At 39.6% G+C, this 19,640-nt stretch overlaps 1 protein-coding gene across 2 annotated transcripts in view; it reads left to right on the top strand.

The window, feature by feature from the left end:
* Window positions 1–19,640, top strand: part of adgrb2 (adhesion G protein-coupled receptor B2) — a 228,823-nt gene that overhangs the window by 124,197 nt on the left and 84,986 nt on the right. For both annotated transcript variants that reach the window (XM_071499909.1, XM_071499910.1), the window contains exons 5-13: window positions 4,164–4,325; window positions 10,894–11,058; window positions 11,441–11,605; window positions 13,073–13,174; window positions 15,016–15,122; window positions 16,010–16,204; window positions 16,633–16,701; window positions 18,002–18,110; window positions 18,514–18,660. In XM_071499909.1, coding sequence (XP_071356010.1) covers window positions 4,164–4,325; window positions 10,894–11,058; window positions 11,441–11,605; window positions 13,073–13,174; window positions 15,016–15,122; window positions 16,010–16,204; window positions 16,633–16,701; window positions 18,002–18,110; window positions 18,514–18,660 — 1,221 coding nt within the window. The remainder of the gene's footprint in view (window positions 1–4,163; window positions 4,326–10,893; window positions 11,059–11,440; window positions 11,606–13,072; window positions 13,175–15,015; window positions 15,123–16,009; window positions 16,205–16,632; window positions 16,702–18,001; window positions 18,111–18,513; window positions 18,661–19,640) is intronic.

Below are 19,640 nucleotides of genomic sequence, written 5' to 3'. Positions count from 1 at the left end.
CTCTCTCTGCATGTGTGTGTGTGTGTGTGTGTGTGTGTGAGTCTGCGCGAGTTAGGGAACATCAAAGAGAAGTAGCTTGGACAGAAAGCCAATGAGGTGAAAATGGACATTTTTTTCTCCTCGTTTTTCCATGGTTAAAATCCTAAATTAAGGTGATACAGATAATCAATTTTAAGTAATGGTCTGGCTCCTGACAAAGCAAACAAGGTGGTAATTGGTCCGGCAAATTAACTTTTTTTTTTTTGAATATGTGCTGAGGTTTAAGGCTTTCATGCCCCAAAGCGTGCAAAGTGGAGTAGTTCCCCTACTTCTGTTCTGTTTAGCTTCTGCTCATTTGCTATAGATTCAGTGACATTTAAAACATGGAATGGAACAATGGCGCATTATGAATACAGTACGTCGAGGTCAGCGCATAGTCAAATGCTTCAACACCATATTTCCAGTATTCATTCAAGCAAGAGACGGAGGGTGCATGCATGGAAGCAGTGGTGAACACATGGCAGGCTCACGCAGATGGCGAACATGCAATACACACACACACACACACACACCCAAACAGACGTGCACATTCATACATCGTTTTAAATAATGCAGTCATGCTGTGCTTTGACCCCAGATGAAATTGCTGGTAATGATGGTAATCCTCAAGGCATTTTCTCTTATTATGAGCTACACAAAGCTAGAAATGAGAAATTGCAGATTGATATCGTAACACAGCAAACACCATCAAATGCAAGTATTTTAGGTAATTGCATAATATTTAACATGTTTAAACGTCACCCTCATTACATATAGTGTAAACTCATTCTGTTTGGTGCTCTGGATTTCTGCTGTGTGTATGCATATGTTCAAAAAAAGAGCTTGCACATTTTATATCCTTTTGTGCGAGCTTACTTACATTTGCATCAGAAACCTAGGCCAGTACAAGTGAGTCTATGCATGTCTGCATTTTCTTTCTCTTCCTAAGATGAAAATCTGTAGTTGGTGAACTTCTTTCATGATTTTGTGACCGGGTGTTGTGAGACACAGATCTGTCACTTTGTTGTTTGATTAGTACTGATCAGTTTTTTTAGTTTTTTTTTTTTTTTTTCTGCTGTGCTTGCTGCTGTAAACATGCTCTTTTCCACCTCCCTCTGTGACTGCAACCCCGAAGGCAATAAACTCCCTTTTAATGTGCACAGCTGAACTGAGACTTGCTGTATTATGTTAATGTAGCTGTTGTTGTCAACATAGACAATATATTTGATATAATTGCCCTGTGCTGCTTTATTTATGTGAAAATATCACTCGATGGCCAATATTTACCTGGACACCAATAGGTAATGCAGTAGATTTATAATTCCACTATCTGAAGATGCTTTTGTTATGTTTTTTTCCACTTTAATTTGCTTATATGCACCTACATTTTCTACTCTTGTCCCCATCTCCACCTGATATTTTCTACTTTTAATGTCTCAGTACCAGAGCTGCTTCAAGCTTGATTTTATAGGCTAATTGATTTGCTTTGCACAGTCAGACCTCAGATGCACTTGTACTGAGTTTGAGGGATGCAAATTCGATTTGGATGAATAAGTAATGTCTTACAAGCAATTATCGTATGTAGTGTAATAAAGAACTCTGACTGAATTGTATGTTTTTTTAAGCTTCTCTCAGCTTGTTATTGTATTATTGTGGAATCTGTTTGATTCTGTCTCCTGATAAGGTTTGGTAATTGGAAGTGAGACACCACCCAGAAATGTGCTTGCACTTTGAGGAAGCCAGTTATATTTTATTATTACTATGATTTATTCAATTTATTATTTTGGAAGTAAGTTGTTGTGTGATAGGAAAATATTCACAACGTTCAGCATTAGCTGCATTAAATGGTAATTTCAAAGCTCAATAGATGAATCAATTAATTAAATTAATTTGGGAATGGTTATTTTTATCTACAGTATGACTCACAAATTCCTAAATGAATGTCAAACCCAATAATATTTAAAGTTAAGGACTGGGTTGCACCAGTAATTTGGTGGTGTAATCCACTATTAAACCTGCAGCTGATGACCTGTTGGCCACTGCCTGTAACTATTAGCTGGTGATTTGCTATATCAGGTTGCACAATGAAACATCTTAGCTTGTTAAGTCCTACAGATGTGTAAATCTGCTGTTCGGAAACATCTGCAGCACCATCGAGTCAAACGCAATAAATAGTGTGAAGCTGTAACACAGCTTCCTATTATAATAGTTGTAGGGTGCAAATAATATTCTTAATTTAACAGCTAATCATTGTCAAATATATGTATGACTTTATTACAGCTATATCTGCATACAAGGAAATTATTATTATTATTTTAGAGTTAGTAATATTCAAGCTGTTTAGAATGACAGGGAAATATCCAAGTACGCTAATGTAACCAATGCTATTTAGTCAGTGGATTAAGTTATTGGACTAAAGTTTATAACTTGAGGTGTATTGTATTTGATTAAAAAAAAAAAATTAAAATATCATTATTCAGCAGCATATAAATCAAGTATTCTCCTCAACCATATTAAATCAACAAGCTAACATTAGCTTTTCATGTTAATGTAAGTCTCTATTTACTACACACTTTTGTTATAATCAGGTTAAACTGAACTGAAGAGACCCACAAATGAGCTAACTTGAAAAAGCATTTCATTAAAGAAAAAAAAAAAAGGAAGCAACACAAATGTTCACCACTGGATCCAGCCCTGGTGCTTTTTTTCTCTCTGCTCTCCTTGCAACATATAGTCGCTTTGTACAGCATATGCCATGTTTTGCTCAGTTTAAGGATATCTCAGTATTTACCAGCTCTCCAAATCTCCATACTTTTTAATACTGTCGTCATCTCCCTCTCTCTCAGCCTTCTTCCCCTGCTCCTCTGAGCCTTCCTTCACAGAGTAGCCTTAATTATTTATCGCCATGATTTATTTAGCTTTGCTCAACACAGGACCAGCAATCTTCATCCTGCTGTCTCTAACTTTTCCTCCCTCTCTCCCTCTGTCCCCCTCTCTCTCTCTCTCTCTCTCTCTCTCTCTCTCTCTATCTATCTCTCTTCCAGCAGAATCTACGCCTCTCTCTTTCTTCCATCTCTTTCAACATAACTTAATCTTCTCTGGTCTCTACATTTCAAAATAACCTGCTCCTTTTCTTGGCCTCTGTTTTTCATTCCATGTTCTTTCAAACATTATGAAATCTTCTCTTGTTCTTTAAAGTACACTTATGATCTCTTGTTTTGTTTATTTATTTATTTTATCATTTTCTTCTGTTTTTAAATTCCCTCCCTTCTTGACACTCATTAACCAATTGTGTCATTCATCTTCTCCGTCTTTGGAGCTTCTTGTTGAATATTTCGTTTGCGTTCTTTTTCCTCTTATCAATTATCTTTGTGCTTTTGTGCGTGTGTGTTTATGTATGTGTGTATGTATGCGTGTCTGTGTGTGTGTGTGTGTGTGGGTGTGTGTGTGTGTGGGTGTGTGTGTGCAGCTGACACAAAGGTAAAGTAAGTTAAAGTGCTGAAAGAACTGGCACTCAGTGAAGTGGCTTTCTCAAAGTGACGCTCATTATCGGCAAAGTTTTTGTGTAACTCCACCGCTAGTTCATACTATTTTGATTTATTTCAATTTCATCTGTTGCTAAAATGGGATGCGATGTGCAATAAAACAGGAAAAAGAAGAGAGGGAAAAAATATTAATGCTTTAATTGGTGTTTGAAGTGTTTGAAGTCACAGGAGTCCTTGGGTCCTTTGGTACAGTGCATATAAGAACTGAAAGCTCTAATAAATTTCAAGCAAAGCGAACGAACCACATTCATTACCTTGTCACGACTCAAGCTGCATGACTTCAGATGCAAGTGTCCATTCCTAACTTCCATTTTCTCTCGTGTAGTAACATGTAAGTGCAGCTTCATTCTCAGTGTTTCTTTTCCTTTGTGACTGGAATGTTTTCTGGAGGTCAGAAGGGCACCTCCTTTGTGTTCTCTAAGGAATGTGCTCATATTCATTTAATATCTCATGTTTTTCTCATTCTCTAACCCTCTTGCCTGCGATGGGATGCTCCACCCCTTCCCCTCCCACCCACCCCACCCCCCACCCCCCCCTCTCCCTCCCTCATTCCTCATCCCCCATGTTGTGCGTGTTTTGTTGCGTTGTGGGTGTTTGCAGTGCATGGGCTGTGGGAAGAGTGGTCGTCATGGAGTCTGTGCTCTGTGACCTGTGGGCGGGGCTCCAGGACGCGAACGAGGAAGTGTGTGAACGGAGGCGGGGCCTTGGCTTGCGGACGGCCCGAGATTCAGACCAAACTCTGCAACATAGCAGTGTGTCCTGGTTAGTACCATCCCCATTTACATGATACACCCAGTCTCTCTGTCTCTCTGCCTATTCAAGCATGACTTTCTTCTTCTCGTTTCATACAAATCAAAGAAATGAAAGCCAAACAGCTTACTGTCACAGCTCTTGAATTTACATGCATGTGCAATCATATTTTGTCTTCTTTCATTATAGCTCTTGTACTGACCAAATCCCTCTCCTCTTTTCAAATGTGGCCAAATGCTGCGTTCATAACATATCATGCAGACCATAATTACAAGAAGCTCAAGAAGCTGCTGATATCAGCCTCCCACAATATTAGGTCTAGGGTGTTGGTCATTTCTAACTGTTATATTTTTCCAAAAAATAACAAAGTTGTCTACAGACTGGTCCAGTCCACATTCAATCAGTTCAGCTTTTTAGCATGTTTAAAAAGGTGATGAAAAGATGTTATCCCTCTGTAAAAACCTTTGACTCTAATACATCAATAAAATGAAACAAGGCTTTATCCAATGTTCAGATTTCTGTTCTTGAGATGTATGCAAATTAGCACACATTTAATTAGGTAATATCAGTAATGAACTGGGGAAGTTTCATAGTGATGTCTATTAGTTCAAAGAGTTGCCCTTTTCACCTGTAGTGCTTTGCCTTAAGTGAATTATCTTGACAACTATTGAATGAATACTATAAAATTAGTTTCAGCCTTTCATGTTCCCTTGAGTGTGAATTTTAAAAACCTTTCCTTTCCATCGTCACCTAGTGAAACTTATTCATTTATTAAATTTACTAATTTATTCAATGTTTGGTTTATGACCAAAAACCTGAAAACTGATGACCATCAGCCTCAGTAAATGTTAGCATGCCAACATGCTAAGCAAAGATCGTAAACCTGTTAAATATTATCCTGCTGAAGATAAGTGTGTCAGCATTGTAAGCGTCATGAGCAAGTTAGCGTGCTGACATTAGCATTTAACTAAATACACCACTTTCCCATAGTACAGCTTCTCCAAGCTGTACTTTGGCTAACAGCTGTACTTTAGCTAACGGCTAAAGGCTAAGAGAGCCTTTAGCATGGCTGTTTACTCTTACTCTTTTTCACTTGACTGACTGATATTCTACAAAGAAGCTAAAGACTGTTTATTTTTCTATATTTATTTTTTTGTTTCACTTGTTAATGAACTGCAACAAATGAAAAAGCACATAACACTGCAAATAACTAATTTAGGCTTAATTTCTGTTAATCTAGTTTGATGCTGAAGGGTAATAGTGGGAGTAACCCACTGACTGATGCATGAAAACATCCAATTCAGCATATTGGAAGCTTTCCTGCTGTTCTTCCTGTTCTGCCATCATGGTGTGAATGCAGCATAGCCCCCATCTTTCCTGCCTCCTCTTGCCCATTGCTTTTAACTTCTGTATCCTCGCTTCTAGAGATTTCAGTTCCATCTTCACCAGCTCCATCTTCCGATTGATCGCTGAGCAGTCCTGCAGTGCAACTCTTCAGTGATTGTCTCTGAGATTACCTAATGGGCCTATACCTTGTTAAGAGCAATAACCCGCCGGTGCAGCACCATCCAATTCTTGTGTTGAGGGTACCTCAGGATTTTATTCCAATCTGGCTCAGGCTGTCCAGCTGATACATCTTTATCAGGCTGCCGGTGGGGTGGAATAGGACTGACCAGTGGTTGATATAAAGTCTCAATGGAGCAGACTCTGAGGGGCAGGTTTGACCAACAATGACTGTAGCTTATTACAGAGTTGCCTTCTAGATAGAGACTTCATATTGTCTCCTGAATTGTAAATACGAAGATGTACTCACTCTGGTACTAAGGAAATGCCTTTGGCATTTTAAGACTTAAAGTATACTTTAGACATGTGCATTGACTCTGTGCAATTTTAATTTGGTATTTCAAGTGTCCCTTTAGAAAACCACTTACTTTGAAAGCATTGACATTATAAAGGAATATTCATTTCAGTGATTTAATTTGCTCGGTGCTTTCTCTGTTGGTAAAATATAAATGGTTTCTGCACAACATTGGAATAATGGCATGACACACAGTCACTGAAATGTAAGGCAGTTTGAAACAGCATTTGTGGCTGCTTTCTGAATAATATTTTTTTTTTCCTGAATTGATTTCAGTCTGAGTGTATGTGCTTGTATAATATGTAATCACTGATGACCTGAGCAATTATCACAGGGTAAGTGCTTCTCATTTATTATAGCAATGGCAAAGAATCCAGTATCATTTTCCTCTGACCTGTGGATGTATATTGCCTTTACATTATGTGAATGCTGCTGAATGTCTTTTTTTTTGTTTTTTTTTATATCTTTCAAAGCAGGGGTTTAATAAGGGTAATATTTAAATAAAACAAAACTGTCCCCATTGCCAGACAAAGAGGCTGCAAAGTTATGTCTCAGAAAGGGAGGAATATGGAGACGGCGTAATCTAAAGTATGGCCTCCGGGATGTTTTGCCATGCTGTTTTGGGAACAGTGATGGAAAGGGAGGGTTTGGGAGAAAGGGTAGAGTCTTCCTTCAAGGGCCTTAAGGAAATGTGTGTATGTATGTGTTTTCATACGGTTTATGTGTTTGTGTATGTGTGTGTGTGAATCTATCACAACAGACTCAGCGTGCTGTCGGGAGTTCAAAGGCAATCGTCCTTTGAAATGATGAATACCAGCATAGGCCTTTTGCCAGAAACGTTCCTGCACAGATAATAGAGCTTTGATGCACCCCATCTATATATATGTGTGCTTGTGTGTCCTGGTGTTTGTGCCTTAGAGATTTGATATCATCGCAGATACTCTGTAGACTGTAAACTATGCCTTACAGCATGTTTCATTCAATCTATACTACAGTATGCTACACCAGTGCACATTTACATTTAATTAATTACTATAATTTCTCAGCCCCCTTCACTCTGGCTCGTCTCTTTTGTAGACACATGCTAAGCTAGCACATCAAACAAATGCATGCATATGTGGGCAGAGCGGCAGATGTTAATATGGCAGCTGCAGCATCACATAAAGACAATCAATGGGCTATGAGTAAAATCAGGAGAAATGTCATTCATGAATAATTAATTCGATCATATTAGACCTTTTAGAGCTAACATCAAGAACTAAAAAGGCACTCATGTGTAGGCAGAGAGCTGGCTGAAGCTTGCCTTTAAGTTCCCTGACACCTACACCTTTTTTTTTTCTCACAACATAAATCGTCCGTTCATAGCCAAGCATATGCAGGGATTAATGGTGATGTCTTAATTACAGGCATATTGATATTTTGTGGCTTTGGCAAGATAACAGCTTCTTAACAGAGAGCTGCTGTGCTATTCTCCTTTTGTTTGTTGACATGGTGCTTCTTGGCCCTGTTGGGAACCGTCTTCTCGTAAATGTACTGTAGCTTCTCATGCGTAGAAGCACTATTATTCCTGCGAGTGATTGAGAACAATTTTGGTACAATTTCAGGCTTGCAGATTTTGCTCTAAATGCATTTTCTTTGCTACAAAAACATTAAATATGTGTTAATGGTATTTTGTGTATGTGTGATTGTGCTTCTTGATGTGTTTTCTCAATGATAGAAAGATAAGGGTTGTTTGTCTTTTAAATGTGTTCTTAGATTTAGCACTTTAATCACACTGGATTAGGTCTGGGAAATGTCAGCTTCACATTTCAATCCTAGCTGTCATCTCCAACATAGTGTTAGCCCCAGATAGTTGGAACACTGTATAAGTCACACACAGCGTGATTGACCACATTACCAAGGAGAATTGGCAAAGCCTTCCCCACTTGGGAGAACCAGACAAATACATTTACAGCACTGTACTCCACTTTCTCTGCTGTTTAAAGCCCCTTACCGTAAAATGTGTATGTCAATATATCATTCTGAGCTGATACAAGAACAGTTCTCACTTCGAATTGCTGTTCTTGTTAACATGGACCAGCCACTGTACAGTCCACAGCACATACACAGTAGTTAGATATGTAGCACATGTACTATATGTAAAATTAATTTGTTGTTGTAACTAAAGGCCAGCACATTTCTGTTCAGTATATTCTATTAGTTCTAATCAAACCCATTCACAAGTGTAATATATGTACATATATTGAATGTCCATTTATGACATATGTGCACATATAAGATTAAAAAACATGTGTAAACATTATATATATATATATATATATATATAGACTACATGTTGTCGTTACAAGGAGCTCAGAAGCTCCTCAGGGCCGAACCTCTGACCAAGATGCTTCCTGTCGATGAGTTCCACCCTGTCATGTACGTAAGTGTCCAGTCTCTCTTTTCTAATCTTCTAAAATATATATATATGTATATATATATACATATATATATATATATATATATATATATATATATAACCTATTAGGAATTGGAATACTTTAATATATTGACATATTTACAAATATGTGTGTTTATGTATATATGCCTGTATTGTAGACATATATATCTATATATATATATATAGATATATATACATATACATAAATATATATCCATCCCAAAGCCTGTCTGTATATGTTGATGTTATATACAGTAGGGTCCAAGATTCTGAGACCACTTTCCCTGAATGTGAAGATAGGCATTAATGAGAAATGAATAAGAAAAACATGTATAAACATATAGAATTTGTTTTGTATGATGTTTCAGTAAACAAACATATATAAATTGAATATATATAGTTAAAATATATGGTTACAACATGTTATACCATGTGGAAATTCATCATATAGATATTTATAATATATGTACATATAAAACTGTTAGGTATTTTATATATGTTATAAACCTATATCTTCATATATCCAGAGGATGTATCTATGTGATAATAATGTTCCCGTATAGATGGCAACATCACTCTCGATATAGGACATATATGTCATAAATTACATGTCTTTATGGGAAAAATTAAAGCTGCAGTACACAATGTTTTTATGTGAAGACTGGATCACATGTTAAATGTGAAATGTGAAGGTTGTCATTTGTAGTGATGATCAAGTGAGAATTCTTCACCAGATCAGCTTCTTTTAGCTCTGGGATGTGTTTTAGTGTCTTTTAGCTTTTTTGTTTTACAGCTGCAACTTTAATGTTTTGGTTCAATTTTTCCCAATCTCCTCAACCTGATTTTCAGCAAAAAACAAACAAAAAAAAAAAAACCTCACAAACCCACTGTCAGCAGTCAGCCCCATCAACTTTCTAAGGCGATGATAGGTATGTCAATTTGTTGTTTACAGCTTGTTTTACTGCCACAAACTGGATATTTAAGTACATTTCAGAGGCAAATGTATTGTCATCAAATCATCATTCAGAATGTAAATTTGTTAGAGTTCTGTGGTAAAATATGACAAGCAAAAACAGCTCAAGTCTACATCAAGTAGCACTGCTGCCAGTAGGATTGTTATTGATTTTATATGATCACCTCAAGGAATGTGTATTTGTGTGACAATAATAGAGAAAACACAAAGAATTCATTAGAGAATAACAATCAACTACTAAATGCAGGTAACAATGTGGTTGAGTATGACAATGTTACAATAAAAAGCGCTGTTAGAGAATGGCTAATTCATGTTTACAGACACTACAGGTAGAATTTTAGATATGAACCTCTTAAGATTCCACTACAGTAATAGTACAGTTCAGTAATTAAGCTGTGGGCAAAAACTTTTGTCAGGTTTTTGTTGCAGAGATTTCTAATTAAAAATGTGTACTGGGAACTGTGAAGTATTCACTGACATTTTATTTGTCACAGACCTTCACCTGCAGTCAAGCTTTTCCACACTAGAACATTGTGTTCTTTTCTGTGGCACAGATCCTAAAACTTGTCTAAACTATGACTAACTTTGACGCTAATAACATACCAGAAATATTTGACTCAGACTATAAATGATTCATCCGACTGTTTTTGATTATAATCATTTTTTATTTTGTGTATTTTGTTTGGCAACTCAATTACTGCAGCATCACTCCCTTATTAAAGGAGACAGAGGGGGCTTTGATTACACCGGTGCACGTCGTCAGGCTTTCGTTAAACTGTTTGGTATTCGTGTGTCGTCTGACAGGCGGTACTGCATTATATTGAATTTTTTTTTTCTCTTTTTATCTATTTCTCCACAAACACCAGTCAAGAGTTGAAATGTGGTTCCTTTCTAATAACACTGTGAATGAAAAATGTAACTGACTGTACTCTGTATGAACTCTTTAAAACAAAGCGTGGAAGGAATTGTAATCAGCTATTTCATAACAGATTGAAATATTTAAAATGTCCGTATAGAACAATGAAGTGTGTTATGTTTGTTTGTTGCTATTTGGGGAAAGTCAAATAGCCTCTCTAATTTATTTGTACGCCGTCTTACCTCATTGTATATTCTGTTTTCTTGTAGCCTACTCACTTCCTCTGCCCTGTCTCTTCTCTTCCTCTGCCCCTTTCTTCTCCTCTTTTTCCTTCTCTTTAAAAATCTGGATCAATTTATCCTGATATCCCCGTGTCTCTTAAAATCTTCCTCATTCCAACTTCATCCATTCCCCTGTCTCTCTTCATCTACCTCCATCTCTCTCTGTGTGCAGTGGAGGGCCAGTGGTTGGAGTGGGGGCCATGGTCGCGATGCAGTGTGACTTGTAACACGGGGACCCAGCTTAGGCTGAGACGCTGCAGTGCGTCGGTGCACGGCTGGGCAGAATGTAAGGGCCCCCATCAGGAGAGCAGAGAATGCACCAACCCCTCATGCAGCGGTAAGGAGTACAAATTAACACTTAGAATTCACACTCACGTGCTCTCAAACACCATTATGCAAACATGGAACATGCATTATCTAACGGCATCTGCATGGGCTTTTCTGATTTGCCTTCCACATATTTTCAATTTGTGGGTTGGGACCCAATTTCACTCATGAGTCTGTTTCGTCCAGGGCCCCCAGAGCACAAAAATACTAGTGTGTGCTTTAATGAGCATGGCTCCCAGAATGGGCTTCTCTTGCTTTAATTTGGCTTCCACGCTAAAAAATAGAAGAAGCTCAGAAGCTGTTAAAGTCACTATCCATCAACAACCGTCATATTTTACCTTCTTCTTTCCCTTTCCCTCATCTTCATTGGTGGTGCTTTGCTTCCGTTCTAGGTGGAGGTAACTGGGGCAGCTGGAACCACTGGAGTCTCTGCAGCAAGACCTGTGACTCCGGCTGGCAGCGTCGCTTCAGGATGTGTGAGGGCACCGGCGTTCAGGGCTACCCCTGCGATGGCTCAGGAGAGGAAGTCCGGTCCTGCAACGAGAAGAAGTGCCCCGGTCAGTGACTCTAGTGTGCGGGCGTGTGAACTGAGAAAATGAGGCAGAACTACAGTATAAATGCTTGTGTATATATTATTCATGCTTGGAAAGTCTGTAAACACGTTTTGCCTTCGACGTTTATGTTCTGTGTGGCTGTGTTTCTCTGCATACCTCTACTAGTTGGGTGATTGGAGGTGATTTGCACAACAGCTAAAGGCTTCCATCGCAATTTTAGAACTGCACTCTTCTTCACTCATCTTTATCTGTCACTTGTCTGTCTCCCTGTCATCTCACGTACCCATCCATCTTTACCTCTTCATTGATTTTGCATGTCCTTGCCTTGTGATGCTTTCGTTTTATCCCCTGTGTGCCTGTGAGTTACTCCATTTGTCCTTTTGCAGTTCTATGCAAAGGTTTGGGCACCACAGGGCAAATGACATATTTTATTGAATTTAATTTTAAGTGAAAAGAAGTAAATGCAACCCCTGCAACAAACAGACATTAAAAGAGGGGTTACAAAGTGCTGACTTAATGGGATGCCTTTTCATATATGTATATATATATTTTGTAATGTCTGTTTGCTTCAAAGGTTACATTTACTGCTCTTCACTCCAAAAATCAACAAAACATAGGCGCCCAAACTGTTACATATCACTGTATCACTCCTCTTTAATCTCACTCTTTTTCTCTCCCTTTGTTTTTATTTCTCTCTTTGTTTCTCTGCCTGGTTGAGGGCAACATGTTCAATGGCCCACTTGGTGCGATTTGTCAGAGTGTCAGCCACCGCAGGATACAGTGTGGTTTAATAAGCATGTCTCTTGACTGAGCCTTTGTGTGTGCTGGGCATGTGAATATGCAAGTGTATTTTCGGCATGGTCCTGAATGCCACACATGTGCGTGCTCGCGTCGAGCCACAAATGATACATTTTGGAGCGCGGCCTCCACCCTGACCTCTTTGTTTTGAGTGGCTCTCAAGTCTCTTTCACACAAGACGAGGATCTTGTCTGTTGGCATTGCTGGGGAACATCATATCACGTTTTCTCGCTTTCTGTATGTCTCCCTCTCCCTTTGCTCTCCGTCCCTCTTCATCTCTCTGCACAGCCTCTGCCAACACTCGTCTGCCCCCTCGGAATATCTTCAGAGCACTCCCCCCCAGTTTTTTCATCAGGGTTATGAAAGAGAGGGAGGGGGGGAAAACAGATGAATAAAGAGAGGGGGTAAGATGAAGAGGGAATGAGATACTGTACTGAGGCAGTGACACTGACAGAGAGCACTGAGCAATGTACAAGGGAATAAGATTGGGAGCTGCTGCAGGAGAACATTGATTTGAATCTTGTTTTTGTGCTTTTCTGTCTCCCTTTTTTTTTTTCTCTGGCTATGTGTGTGTCTGTGGGAGTGTATGCATGGTGATTTTTCTTTTTCTGCGAGCCGTCTGCACTGTGCATCCTTTCACTTTTTCTATGTGTTTCTCACCTATTTCTACAGCTCCTCACGAGATATGTAAAGATGAGCACCTCCTCTCTATGTCATGGAAGAGAGCCTCAGCTGGAGAAACCGTCTACAACAAGTGTCCAACTAACGCCACTGGTCAGTCACATTATGGGCCTTAAGCTAATATTGCTATCTGGTATGGTCTGCTATGTTTTTGTATAAATGATGACCTTGTTACTCAACCAACCAGTCCTCCAACCTTAACAACCAGAGGTATCTCTGATACGATCCATAGGAGTTTCTCCCGGACTAGTGCCAGCTCATGCCAGTGCATGTATACTGGACCATGGTTACTACAATAACGGCCATGGTTTGGTTAGGTTTAGGCACTAAAATAATTTGGTTAGGTTTAGGAAAAGATCGTAATTTGGGTTACAGGTGATTGTTGTTGTCATGGTTACAATAATAACTGTGGTTAACTTGGAAAATAGTCCTGTGTTTTGTCCAAACATGGACTTTTCCACTTTAAAAACTACGCCACCGGGCTTTTCCTTTGCTCATGTAATAATACTACAGACACTAGATGTCGCCTAACAACAAAACGTAACTATGGGTCGTAATAACCTGCTGCACAAATCACCTGTGGGCTCTTTTTTTTTTTTTTTTTACAGGACAGTCTCTACTCAACACAACACAAGCAGTCATAAGCATAAAATATATTTAGCCTCTTTTAGTTAGCCCCAGGACTGTACATTACCACCTAGTATGTAGCTTAAGCAGCTTGCGATAGTGAGAGAAAATTTAAAGAAACCCATTGTTAGATAATCATTACACTTCAAGTGACTTCTGGAAAGTACTGTTCAACAGCAGCACAGCCATCATCTCATTAGTAACACAGGAAACATTTTAAAATAGATGAAATTATAACCAGGATATCTTAATTACTCTACTGCCTGTGTTTCAGAATCCAGTGTGCCCCAATGTCAGGAGCAAATACATACTCAGACTCATTTAAATGCTGAAATTATGTTACTGTATAAGGCTCATCAGAATCAGCCATTATAATATGCACAGTCCAGCGTGTTTTCTCTTAATTAGCACAGCAGACATGTCCTGTTTGAATGCAGTCAAACCCTATTTGTGTGCTACTTCTCACTGTAACATTCATCTAAACTTCAGAGTTTCTCAGGCAGCCAGCTGCCAGACCTTCTCTTTTAACTTTCAAAAGCAGAAACAAGAAGAAACTTTGATTTTTTTTTTTAAGACACCTTCATCTTCATAATTTAAGCCAAGAGCAAATGTGTGTTTCTCCAACTTTAAAACTATGGCATTGGCTCAGACATCAAAACATGTCTGTCTGAATCAAGGAGCTTGCCAATAAAACCAAACAGCTCAAAATAACATTACATCTGAGCTACCTTAATGGATCACATTGAATTAACAGATAAACTTTACACTTTCTTTATGCTACTCTATTACTCATAAAATGCAGAGTCAGAGTTTAGCAAGTGCATATTTATCTGGTTACAGAGGATGTTTTGTCTTAGTGCTAGTTTGGCAGTAGTTTACCTCCTGCCTGCCAGCAGGTGTAAACGCTGTAAAACTGCTACAAATGAAATATTTGGTGGCTGTAACAATCCTACACTATTTTACTGCAAGAAATGAACAAACTCTCTCTTCGTTTACAATTTTTCATAAGTGGGACTGTCATAGCTTCTTCTGCAATGGTTTCTCTGTATCTATTAAAATTCATTAAGCTCCCTATGTTTTACCCTGACTTTATGTTAAATAGAAATCCCTCTTAGTTTTTAGAGGATTTTTAAGTGTTTTATGGCAGCAGTATTTTTAGGGATAAATCATGATCCATGTTTTCTGCATCATGTAGATTATGCTGTTGTGATGTGCATCAGATAATGATGAGTCACTGGGTAGATTTCATTTCTGAATTTGCTTAATTCCATTTTTTTTTTTTTTTTTGTCACTCTCTTTTCTTCTAGGATCTGCTAGTCGTCGTTGCATGCTGGACAATAATGGAGTTGCTTTCTGGGGTCCTCCGAGCTTCGCCAGATGCGTCTCACTTGAATATAGATATTTACATATATCTGTAAGTTCCCTTTCAAAAAGTGATGTACCTGCTTTCAAATGTTCTGCCACAGTTTTCCCTTTTATTTCACCCATCATGCACCTCTGTTCAACTTTCTTTTCTCAAAAGTTTACTCAAAATAGAGGAGTCTCTTCACTCAAAGCTTGCCAGTATCTCTAATTAGCTTTTACAGAGCTTTACGCTCACACTTATCAATTAATGAACATAGCTAATGAATGTGTTCATCAGCCAGACTGTTTTCCTGCTCTGTGAACTTCAACCTTTTCCATCTCCTCGATGATGGCGGAAGGAGATGGGGGTCAGGGATTGTGCGTGACAGAGCTGATTGCTCTGTTAGCTTCTGTTCCAACCTTTCATTAACACCAGGAGTCAATAATTAATTTTCTGTGATTGCAGTTATCTTCTCTTCTTCCAGGTTCTCTCTCTCTCTCTCTCTCTCTCTCTCTCTCTCTTTTTTCCCTTCTTTCCCTTCCCCCCTCCCTGTGTTTCGTACACACATACACACACAGTCTTGCTCTCTGTATCTCTTTCTCTGAAGTGATGAGAAACCAATTTCTGTCTGAGAGTGCTGCTAGGCCTCTTTTTGCTCTCCTATTTTAAGCACAAGCACAAAAAAAAAAAAAAAAATTTCCAGCCGTGTACATATATTCCACTGTCTTGAAACATCCCCCTCAGCTCCCATCCAAAACATTTCTGTGATTATTTTGGAAAAGACATGCTTTTTGGTTTGTTTGGTCTTGCTGTGATTTTTACCGGCTACATTTTGAATAAGAACAAGTGTTCCACAATAAGCGGTAGATGGACCTGCATTTTATCATTGTAACTGTTTCGGGTGGTGGTGAGACCCTCAGCTTTTCTCAATGTCCGTCTGTCTCCACGCACTGCAGTTACGAGAGCATCTCGCGAAGGGTCAGAGGACCCTGGCTGGGGAGGGCATGTCTCAGATCGTAAGGAGTCTCCTGGAGCTCTTGCAGAGGAGGAGCTACTACAGTGGCGACCTTCTCTTTTCCACGGAGATCCTGCGAAATGTGACGGACACCTTCAAAAGAGCAACCTACATCCCAGCTCCCGACGACGTGCAGGTAGGCACAGAGTCTTCTCTCGGAGCCCTCTCAAGTCACAAACCACACACATAAACACAGCCTCACACACAGGCAGACCTCCAAATGTATTCCGTGTAGAAGCTCCACTCTCTTCCGTAGAGGGTGTGCATAACAATGAAGTACAGCTGCACAGTTGCTACACCCTCAAAGGGGATTTTTTTTTAGCAGTGTTTTTCTCAGCAAAATGCTCCTGTCTCAGTCGGTCTACTGACAGGCATGTTTTATGTTCCACAATATGCTTATGTACAGAAGACTGCTGCACTAGACCTGACAGAGAATAAACTGCAGAGCTGCTGCAGTATGAGTGGTTGGTGGGTTCAGGGTACATACATAACAGGGGGGCGATGCCTAACGCTGTCATGTGTGATGGTTATGCTGCATTAACAACTACTTCATCTTGTGTCTAGAAATTTTTCCAGATAGTCAGTCACATGTTGGACATGGAAAATCTAGAGAAGTGGGAGGACGCTCACCAGGTAAAGTCTTCTCTCTGTGTGTATGTGTGTTACTGTATGTGTGCCTCTGAACCACAATCAGTGGCTGCCCACTACTCTACCAAGTAGGGATGAAACGGTTACCAGTTTGCCAGACAGTCGCTATTATTGCTATTGGTCACTATATCACTATAACCGTTTATTACTGTGGTTAATTACTGTTGTTAATTTGACACGCGTATGCCATCAACCGGCAACCAGTCTCCCGAAAGCATACACGGCACGCAACGTGGGTTTGTTATGTGTCAGTCAAAACATGGTGGAAGGTAGTGACAGCGTTACTCTGGAGATTTTTCAGCCTTCAAAAACCTTTTTACACCACAGTTAGAGGTTACAACCAGGTTTGAGTAAGGTATGAGTAAGCCCGCTAAGAAAAGGTGAATGACTTCTTTTACACTGCCAGACGAGTTTGCCTCTCTGTTCGGAGCGATGTCATCACACGGACACAGAGCACACACACACAGGCGCAGGAGAGCAGCTCACTCTTTCATCCCTGAGTGCAGTGTAGCCGCAGTGTTTCTGGTTTAACAGCACTGTGCTGGACAGGTGACAGGTGTGTCTACAACGCCTCTGCTCTGAAAGACCTTACAGAATGGAAAATAATAACAGTAATAGTACAGTTGCTTTTCCCTTGTTAACAGAGTTGGCATGCAGCAGACAAACCCAGTACTGCTGCTAGTCCCTGGTCCTCGTTTGTGACACAGATGTGTTGGACATGTGATTATTTTAATGTTTAAATGCAAACATTCACTTGGTGAAACATTTTCATTGAACATTTTGAGCATATTTTAACAATACCATGATAATACTGATGACCATGATAATTTTGCGATATTACATTTTTATATCGTTTCATCTCTGCTGCCAAGTCTCCTAAATATGTGTGTTTGTTTGTGTGTGCGACTGTGTGGTTAAGTACAACGACTGCCTACACATCCCACATTAACTTTTCATTATTAGAGTCATAAAAACACACCTAAACATTATGGCTACCTATTGATTATACTAGGTTTGTGTGTGTGTGTCTTTGCACATTTGACTTGGCTTGAGGTGTGCTACCTGCCATCTGGACACAATAAACAAGCAACCGACTATGATATTATATCCCACGTGGTTGCAATTTACCGCCCTGGAACACAATCAGTGGTCTAGATAATGAAATGAATAAAAATGTTTCAATGGGTGAGACATGTCTCATCAAAAGTTGGCTATGGATTATAATTATGATGACATCGAGATCAATGCTCATCTCTGTTTTTCATCCCCCCTCACCCTTCCACAGGTCGCTCCCGGTGCCGCTTTGCTGATGAGGATATTGGAGGATTTCATTCACCTCATCGGAGAAGCCCAGAAGCCTTTTCAGAGTTTTCTAGTGGTTACAAACAACCTCAGTAAGTGTCACACAATGCTGCCACACGACAAGGCATGATGGAGGCAGATTATTTCACACCAACTCCAGTGTTTAAAGACATTCACTTACTTAAATGAATGTCTATATTTCTCTCCCCTCAGATCAAACAAATCAACCCAAGATCTTATTTGTCATATCAAAACCATGGCGATTTATCCAGTGTAGCTTCTCTGGCCAAAAACATTCTCATTGTCTTTGCTCATTTATGACTTTTCCCTCCAAACAAGACTCAGTGACTTTTTTAAGATGGGCATTTTTGCACTGCTGCCTTCACTGTTTTTGGATCGCCTCATCTATCTTATCCTTAACTGGTGCTCTTTGTTTCAGTCCCAATTTTGTGCTACAGTGACTTTCAAGAGATTTTGGCATCTTTGCTTTTCCAGTGATAACCATCCAAAGAGAGCCGGTGTCAGCAGTTTCCAGTGATATCAACTTCCCCATGAAGGGCCGGAGAGGGATGAAGGACTGGGCCAGAACAGCAGAGGACAAGCTGTACATCCCTAAAGAGGTCTTCACAGCCCCTACAGAAGGTAGGAGACCAAGGGCCAATATCCACCCACCAAGGGTTTGTCAAAAGCTTTTTGGTACAAATCAGTACAACTCATTGTGTTGAGGGGATCCCGTCCACCCCATGTGCATACAGCAAACACAACATTAGTTGTATTTGTTTCAAGGATTTTAAAGGAACGATTATCAACCAGAACTTCAAGCAGGTATACTGGTGTCCAAGGACTGAGGTCATCTCTGAAAAGGGCTTAAACAGGTGGAAAACAGCTGTAGCAGCAGTCTTTGTTCAGTCAGGTATGAGCACTGAGCTCATAACCATGTTTTGGATCCTTGGATCTTTGTAGTTTATTCTTAGACATAGGTGGACCTGTTATCACCACACTCAACACTCTTTAGCCAAGGTCAGACAGCTCACCAAAAAGCGTTATCCCAGTGTGAATTCATGCACTTAGAGATGTGTCTCATGGAAGCAGAGAGAAGGCTTCCCAAGGACATTGGAGGGTAATGCTGAGAAGGATTTGGACTGTGAAGAGGCCCTGGAGGGCTTCTCAAGAAGATGCAGGTCTTTCATGTGTGAAGAAGTCTGTTGCATCCCCTTGAGAGCATCAGGGCATCATACAGTTTTGAAAGATGTCTCTTTGCTTTTAGCAGCACAAGAAAATTAACTGCTGTTAGTCTTAACTGCTGTGAATTCTTTCCATGAGGTTTCAAGTAAAGCCAGGAAACAAGCAAAGTGATCATCCAAATGCAACACAGTGAAGCAGTGAATATAAAGAGAAAGAAGGTATCAGGAAGCACAGCAGCCAAGGTTGTGAAGGGGAAACAAAGGAACTTAAAAGTGAGGGGAAAAAAATGGTTTATATTAGATGAGGGAATTACTGTGGCAGATGCGATCCACTACCAACGAAGTCAAAGGTCACATCTCACAGGAAATTACACCGGCAGACTTCCTGTCTGGCACACCATACCCTCCCCAAATTAAAGTTCAGAGAGGCTGCAGGAC

This window comes from Trachinotus anak, unplaced genomic scaffold (assembly GCF_046630095.1).
Source record: "Trachinotus anak isolate AG129_WGS33_773 ecotype Australia unplaced genomic scaffold, CSIRO_AGI_Tana_v1 ptg000016l, whole genome shotgun sequence".
NCBI lineage: Eukaryota > Metazoa > Chordata > Actinopteri > Carangiformes > Carangidae > Trachinotus > Trachinotus anak.
This window is presented reverse-complemented; position numbering and strand designations above follow the sequence as displayed.